The sequence below is a fragment of the Mizuhopecten yessoensis genome, unplaced genomic scaffold (assembly GCF_002113885.1).
Source record: "Mizuhopecten yessoensis strain PY_sf001 unplaced genomic scaffold, ASM211388v2 scaffold10377, whole genome shotgun sequence".
Classification (NCBI taxonomy): domain Eukaryota; kingdom Metazoa; phylum Mollusca; class Bivalvia; order Pectinida; family Pectinidae; genus Mizuhopecten; species Mizuhopecten yessoensis.
In genome coordinates this window covers 318,384-327,198 of record NW_018408516.1, presented here as the reverse complement: position 1 = coordinate 327,198, position 8,815 = coordinate 318,384, and the positions used below count along the sequence as shown (strand labels likewise).

General features: G+C 35.9%; 1 protein-coding gene across 1 annotated transcript in view; it reads right to left on the bottom strand.

Annotated features, from left to right (window-relative positions):
• Positions 1 to 292: 292 nt before the first annotated feature.
• Positions 293 to 8,815, bottom strand: part of LOC110460382 — a 22,335-nt gene continuing 13,812 nt past the window's right edge. The window contains exon 3 of the mRNA XM_021513256.1: positions 293 to 591. Coding sequence (XP_021368931.1) covers positions 359 to 591 — 233 coding nt within the window. The 3' untranslated portion in view covers positions 293 to 358. The remainder of the gene's footprint in view (positions 592 to 8,815) is intronic.

Here is an 8,815-nt window from a genome sequence, read left to right as displayed (position 1 = left end):
GATGTTGTTTCGGGAGACAAACCTTGAACTCGTAATGGGGAAGTACTCTGTGGGTATTAACGAAGAATGCAACAGGCTCTGGCCTAATGCTGTATCATCATCGCACAGTTTGTGTTCTCGTTATACATGTTCTCCTGCCCAGTAACCGGGGTATGGACCATCTCCCCTTTACACCCTGTTTGTGTCTCAGCAGGACACAACTGTCGTAAACCCATTTCATTTTCTTGACAAGAAAATAATCCAAAACACGAAAAGAATATCAGTAACTTTTATTATAAAATATATATATCGGGAAAAATATCACATGTAATCTCAGAAGAATAAAGCAAATTTACATTCATTTATTATATATTTCATTTCATACATCGATATCGACACAGCCTGATATTTCAGGGTCGAACATCCGCCCCTTGTCCCCCTGAGGACACAGACCCTGGTGCACCACGCGCTCGCCTCGACAGACAACAAAGTAAGGGGTCTTCTCTCTCCCGGCCCACACGTTAAGTCCGTCTGGTCGTCCGGAACAGCTGGGGTGACGGACGCTACACGGCACACAGTTAGGACCTTCACACTGATTAGCCCTGTAATCACCTGGTAAAACACAATAAATATAAGTAGTGGTCGGAGCGAGATGACAATACGTTGACATTGATATTGAATACTCGGATATATACTAATTAAGTAAAATTATATCTGCTTTTTAGTTTAGAATTATCACTCCGATTAGCATTGTGTTTAATAATAAGCGTTAAGTCGTATTAACTTAAAAATATAATTATGAATGCTTGAGTTTTATGGAATCATTCAGTTAGAATCAGGATTTATAAAATAAGTGTATTACTTTTTCATAAAATAAAATAAAAATCAGGCTATCTACTGTGTATATAGATTTAAGATAGTTTGGGCTAAGCACATGTATCATTGACGATTCTGATCAAAATGAATTTCATTAATGATTACCTATTTAAGATAATACATTTTGTTACAAAAATAAGAATGAAAAACATCATACAAAAGTGATTTGTATTTTCCTTCGTGAATTCACGGCGTTATAGTTTTGTTAGCATAGATGTTTGTGACGTCACAATCAGTGTAATGACAAATACTACACAACCAGATAACCAGATTGTATGATATTAATGTATACTTACATGGGTCCTTGGGTTCGATCCTGTCCCCACATTTGACTGTGTCTGGGTAAGCACAGCCCTTACTGTCCTCGTCGTACAGTAGAGGGTAGGGACACTCCTGTACTTCCGGTATGATGGGCATCCCTATCTCCCTCGGAACTGGGCAGTTCGTGTATTTGGCGCAGGACTCCTTCAAGGCCGCGTTACATGGGATACTTGGCGTGTTCTTTTCCGAGCCTGAAATTATATGAAATATCTATGATAAATATATTATTAAACATATATGTGCCCCTATTGTTTTATTCATTTGAAATTTTGTAGTAAAACAAGAATATAACAAAACTTTAATTCACAGAAAAACTGGCCAAAGACTTACTGACTATAAACGTTTCACAATATAAAATTATTTTGTTGGGACTTGATGAAATGATGTTAACTGTTGATGTATCTCAAGCAAAAATATCAACAGAAAGATTTACTCACATTTGTCTAGCTTAGACCCTTTCGGCACACAAGCCCTGCTGATTGGGTCTGTAACCATGGTTCCGGGACATGAGTATTTAGTTCGCCGTCCATTGTAACATAGATAGAACACGGAACAATCTGTCGGGTCTTCTTTCCACTCTACACCGATGGACAACCCCGGGATGACAGGTATTTTCGATGACATGACTGGTATATGACTAAGTGATAGAAGGCGAGACTTCGAACTCACTATGTACCTACCCCTTACAATACAGATTTTGGCGAATGGTCAGCTTTCTGAAACCAGATATTAACCCCTTTCTTTATGTCTTTATCTGTTTGTTTCTATTTTATATTCATAGACAAATAAGCACGCTCTAGCAAAATACAATTAAAATGGTAGTTTTGAGAAAAACAAAAAGCAATAGAAAATAGCTTCATACTGAACATAAATACAGGATCTTACATGTGTTTCCATTTCATATGAGATTTATTAAATGAGTCGTGGAATTTTTCGGCTACTTTTAAAATTTGTGACGAGTTTCATAAATTTCGTATGAAATGAAAACGATCATTTTTATCACATAATCAAGATTTGTGACATTTATTCGTGTAAAACGACAATTTTAATGCAACTATGAAATGTACAAATCCGCCATTTTGACTCCAGTGCGTAAGTATGTGACGTTTTGAACTTGTCCTAGGCGTGACGTCACAACTGTAACAATTGAAACTTTCAACCAATCACACGGCTGATAGTTCTTATAACATGGGTTAATACGCAAACAAATATGACATGGGTATATTCACTAAATAACACAGTCCATCATGTGATAAACGCTTATGTAACACAGACCCAGTTCCAATGGTAGTTTAGCTAAGGAAACACTGCAAAGAAATATATTAAAAGTATCGGTATTACTTAGGGAAACATGACTTATAAGTATACTAGACTAAAACCGTGGTTATTAGATTATTTGGATGTCATTAAAATAACGTTAACAATCTATCCGTACAGTGTTATCGGTACAGTTGCGTTAACATGTCCCTGCTATATCAGTATCTCCTCACTCATTAGATAATTGCGTCACACTTCTAGTGATTATGACGTCAAACTAGTGTTAAACGATAAAAGTACATATAATTACAATGTTACAGAAATCAGGAAATCGACTATAACCTTGTGTTAATTAGGTCATTCTATGCGCGGCGTCGTGGATTGGGTACTTCACATAATTGTAAATATGTAGAGGCATCTTTTTTACACTATGTTATTGAAATTAGTGTTATGTTGTGTAAATATTCGAGCTTCTAAACTATTTTTATTATTAGTATTTTTATTTTTAGATCATTAATATATATCGAAAATATTGACTCATAATAATTATTAACAGCTTGATTCATTATCTAGGAAATCGTCATTGTACACTTATTACCAAATATTTTGCAAGACATTAATGAATATTTCTTCTCAGGTTTCAAGATTATCTTTATCCTACAATGAACATTAAACCATCCGTTTGTATTGTTGTAAGCAACATAGGGGCATGCGACTGACGGTGAAAAGCCTGTACCATGTAGTCCTTGATTTCGTACGCAGGAGGATATAAACGATCGACGTGGTCATTCATTTCTTGTTCTTCTATATCGGAATGGAAAGTCCAAACATTGACTAGGTTTTTGTTATAAGCCCTGATAAGCTCATCAATAAATTCAGTTCCATATGAAAACAAAAACAAATCGGCCAGAGGAGGGACAACGTTTGTTAACCGGAACTCAACAAAGATATTGTCAACCAGGAACTCAATCATTCTAACCATTTCATCCAAAGTTCATTTCATTTTGGCCTTTGCTGTGTTTTCACGATAAAAGAACGAAGACGCTTCTTCAGTTTAGTATGAGGTATGATTGTGTAAATGGACAAGCGAACTGATAAAATAAACATTTTCGAGTCTAATCAAAGAGATCTTTTGAATTCTTCAAATTTAAAAATTTCCTTTGCACAAGATATAAGATACAAGAAACTTTATTTAAAGTTGCATATATGTAAACAAAGAAGATTAGCTCTTGAAAGCTATTATTATAATGCAACAAACATATGTAAAATAACAATAATACGTTGTATCACAAGGAAAGGGACTTAATCACATATTTATTATTATCAAAGGAGTGTAAATATTAATAAAAACAATAATAATTGTCACAGAAAAAAGTATCATATCCGAGGTTTCTAAGGGATTGGGTATCCCCTTCCTACAAAGGCCCCTTGGACATGACACTTTTGTAGTAGTATTCAGAATAAGTTAATTAAAGACATAGTTAATGTGAATAATTGTATATCACTCGAAAAGAATTATTTAGGATCAAAGCACTATCAAGATACATACAATGATAATATAGCAAAGAGGCAAAATTGATAGAATATACACTAATATAGTGTGAAATTAACAAATGATACCGAAATCAATTAACGAAGTTTGTCAAGTTATGTAAAAAATATATTTTAAAAATGTATGGAATTAAAATAGGAATACGACGCTGCAAAAATATAGAATAGTTTAATTTACGAAACGAAATAAAACAACAATAGTACATGTATACACAATTCAAAATGTCGGGTAGCAGAGGTACACAGGGCACAATATAAGGTATCACTCTTTATAGATATTGCAAAGGCAGGTGTGGCTCATCCCAGCAATGGACCAGCCTCTTGAATTCTATGAGGATATCAACTGTTCGGAAGTCATTAGGGAGACTGTTCCACACCCGAGCGGCCTCAAAAGCAAACGATTTGTGTCCATACTTCACAGTGTTGACCCTCGGCACCTCTGTAGTATTTTCTTCCCAGAAGTCGTGACTAGACATCTTAATCTTTGCAATATTGTGCAAATACTCAGTAGACCTTTTTGTTTATAATTTTAAAAACCTTACAACCCATATCCTTTAGACGACCTACATGTAGACTATCGCTGTTTGTCATACTAAGTAAGTGCCTTAACGATGAGTTGTGATCATTCTGTATCATTTTATAAAATTTTGTAACTTTCTGACTTTCTTCATGGAACAAGAGTGCCAGAATAAAGGACAGAAGTTTAACTATCGCAGTGGCTTTTTAGCAGACATATAAAGCCGTCTCTTTTCCGAAAATGGAACAAATTCTTAATTTTATGATATAATGACAACTAAAACTGTGGTAGAAACTATTCACAAACCTTAGCATGTCATCTCCCTTCAAATACTACTGATATGCTTTGTGTAAATGCCAGGTTATCAATTATTAAAAACAAAAATAATAAGAGCGATAACTCTAAACTAAATGGCAGATAGAATTTTACTTAAGTAGTATATATCCGAGTATTCAATATCAATGTCAACGTATTGTCATCTCACTACGACCACTACTTATATTTGTTGTGTTTTACCGGGTGATTACAGGGCTAACCAGTGTGAAGGTCCTAACTGTGTGTCGTGTGGCGTCCGTCACCCCAGCTGTTCCGGACGACCAGACGGACTTAAAGTGTGGGCCGGGAGAGAGAGGACCCCTTAATTTGCTGTCTGCGCGTGGTATACCAGGGTCTGTGTCCTCAGGGGAACAAGGGGCGATTATTCGACCCTGAAATAGCAGGATGTGTGGATATATAGATTGAAATATTTGATAAGTATATGTACATATAGATATATTTCTATGAGATTATACTGCATTGTGCCTCTTCATTATCTTCTTCTGAGATTACAACTTATACCTTCACAAATAAAATTTGATAATAAAATGTTTGGTGTTTTGTGTATTTTAATTATGTTTCCGTTGAAATTAAACACCTTTTTGATTTGACATTATGTAGAACGACATCATTAACGGCTTAAAGGTTCGGCACTATGTATTACAAAATTGCATGCGACATTTTGGATAAGAACTTAATTAATCATTCTGGATTTGGCATTCAGTATACGGACGCATAAATTACTTATTAAAATTAACCTGTTAATTTGGCATGAAGTTTTAAGAGTTGATGGTTAAATGAGGAAAGAAAGAAAACGAAACAAACAGACGAAGCGCAAAAGTGCATGGAGAACTAGGACATATACAACGTTACTTTGAAAATTGTCCAGTAGATTTGAAGAGCCTAATGGAAAATTATGTTTTTGTATCGGCGAACAGATTACCTATTTTCAGTATTTTCAATCCAATATTGTTTTAGAGGTCATACTAATACGTTTAAGAGCAGGCAATATAATTGATGATATACCAAGCGAATCGATCGATCAAATATGGAGGGTTGGATAAAATACATCGTCGGCTCTGTTGTTTACGTGTTTATGTATTGACACAGGTAATGTAGTGATCGATTCCCTAACAATGGTCGACTGTGTTGTTTACGTGCTAATGTATTGACACAGGTAATGTAGTGATCGATTCCCTAACAATGGTCGGCTCTGTTGTTTACGTGTTAATGAATTGACACAGGTAATGTAGTGATCGATTTCCTAACAATGGTCGGCTCTGTTGTTTACGTGTTAATGTATTGCAACAGGTAATGTAGTGATCGATTACCTATCAATGGTCGGCTCTGTTGTTTACGTGTTAATGTATTGCAACAGGTAATGTAGTGATCGATTACCTAACGATGGTCGACTGTGTTGTTTACGTGTTAACGTATTGACACAGGTAACGTAGTGATCGATTACCTAACAATGGTCGGCTCTGGTGTTTACGTGTTTATGTATTGACACAGGTAATGTAGTGATCGATTCCCTAACAATGGTCGGCTCTGTTGTTTCCGTGTTAATGTATTGACACAGGTAATGTAGTGATCGATTCCAGAACAATAAACAAAGGCGAGGATCATTGCCCTACAATTTATTGTTAAACATGCAAAAATCACTTGTGGTGTCAACCTAAATTCAATTCGTAACGGTAAAATCTAAAATGGTTTATTAAAACTTATAAACTGTGTTTGTGAAACAAAATTAATGATACGCTTGTGTTTGTGTCGGCAGAGAGAAAAAAAAACAATAAATAATTTGAATCTTATCTACAACGCTATTACACTATTACTTATACTGCTTACAAAATGGCTTGCATGATAACCAAGGTAACCCTACCTAAACATTTTCTAATTTTAGAAGAACAAAATACAAGCTTATCATTCTTCTGTATTTTAATCTTTCCATATAACTAAAGTGACACTGACCTGCCTGGTGTGAACCACTAAATCACGGTTACATTCGTATTGTGATTCTCTATACATCAGCAGTGGAATTAATGAAAACTTTATTAGGAATAATTCAAAACTTCATTATTATTTTTTGGATCATATTTAAGTATCCTCTCCCCAAAAATGTTCGAACATCTGACTTTAAAGTTCTTTTCTTTACCATCCCTCATACAAACTGACAGAACGCCTTCGTTATCTTAATATGAAATATAGTTTCCAAAAACTGGCGACGGAGGATATGAATATAGGATTGTAAACTAGAACTTCCGGTGGTCATGGAGAATGGACGCGTAAAAACAAAGCCAGCTCAATCCCAGTTTTGTGGACTCTTCCTTAAAAGGTACGAGCTAAAGTGATGTGTTTTATATACAGTATGTAAAGATTTATCACCTGGTGGCAGTCCATACGTCCATATCTATCCTGAAAAACTATTATTATACTATTATTACTTTGAAGTGGACAGTGTACGGGCGGCCATATTGAACTTTATCATTGTCATTGTGATCTATACGTACGTCTCATTATGGATAATAAACAAGTACCGGTGCTATCTAACAAAGTCAAGAACAGCGTGAAAACACTACAAGGATTAAGTGATCCTGATGTTGTCAAAGAAGTTGTATCCCAGCTTATACAAAATGATTTAATAAAAGATACGTTGTTCGGGGCCCTGGGTATCAATGACCTGGTCAACAAATGGAAGCACTGGAGGATAGGGTAGATGACCTTGAACAATATTCGAGACGTACATGTATCAAAGTGAAAGGTATTCACGAATCTTCTGGTGAAGATACTGATCAGTTAGTACTGGAATTTTGCAATAACCGTCTGGGTGTTGCAGTAGTCCTGGCGGATATAGGCCGCTCGCATCGGGTGGGACCCCCAGTTCATGTCCGCGGGACATCATAGTGCGTTTCCTATCATATAGAGTTCGTGCTGCTGTATATGATGCCCGTTTCAGTCTCTTCACTAACCCTGATTCTGAGCACAATTCATCATCTAACTCTGGACCGCGCTGCTACATCAACGAGGCCCTAACTAAACAGAGGACCCAGGTGTTTATCAAAGCTAGGTTTATGAAAAAACAGAAACTTGTCTCCGGAGCCTGGACTAGGGATGGTAGAATAGTCATCAGGAGTCTCAACGGTGAGAAAGTGCAGGTCACAAAGCCTTCTGAGCTCTCGTCTTACCCGGACCCTCCCGAAAGACCCTCAAAGTCTACCCCTAGATCTGCTACTGGACCCAGAACATTATCCAGCCGAGTACATAACCCAGCTACATGTAGCAATCAAAGGAAAGACCAGGGTGCTAATATGAACTCCAGAGATTCCCCGTCAACAACAGGCAAGCCCCGATCCAACAGGTTTACATCCCTGCAACAAGGCAAGGAGGATACTGATTAACTATTCTAAGTGACTGTACCAATTTACATTAAACAATTACTGCTATTTTCATATATTTGGAATACCATTTTAAATGTATTTCAAGTGTGATGGTAAAGCAATAGTTATATATACTAATTACATGTAAGTATACGTTTCATGATCAATCGTAACCAAAATATTATATCTTGCATTGGCTTAGTATTTGTACATGTCTATAATTACACAGTGATTTTGAAATTATTGATTTTAAACTATATATGGCCTTGTAATTGGACACATGCATATAGCACATAGTCATGATCAGTTGACATTTACTGTCAGGTGAGTAGAGCATTTGTGACAAATCAATGTAAAATTAAACCTGCTGTATAGGTAAACAGTTGTCGTAGTTTACTTTATAAGTGCATGTAAGACCAATACTATCTACATGGTAGTCTGAGTACGCAGATCTATAAAATGCAGTCATACTGTATATACGTATATGTATATTTATGTTTACTTTAAAGTAGCTGTACAACGTCGCGTTTATATACAAAGTTAACTAGGTAGTACATGAAAGTGCACATATATGCATGTGCATTCAGGTCTGGTTTTAGTTACGTACAACCTGCTGATGTTC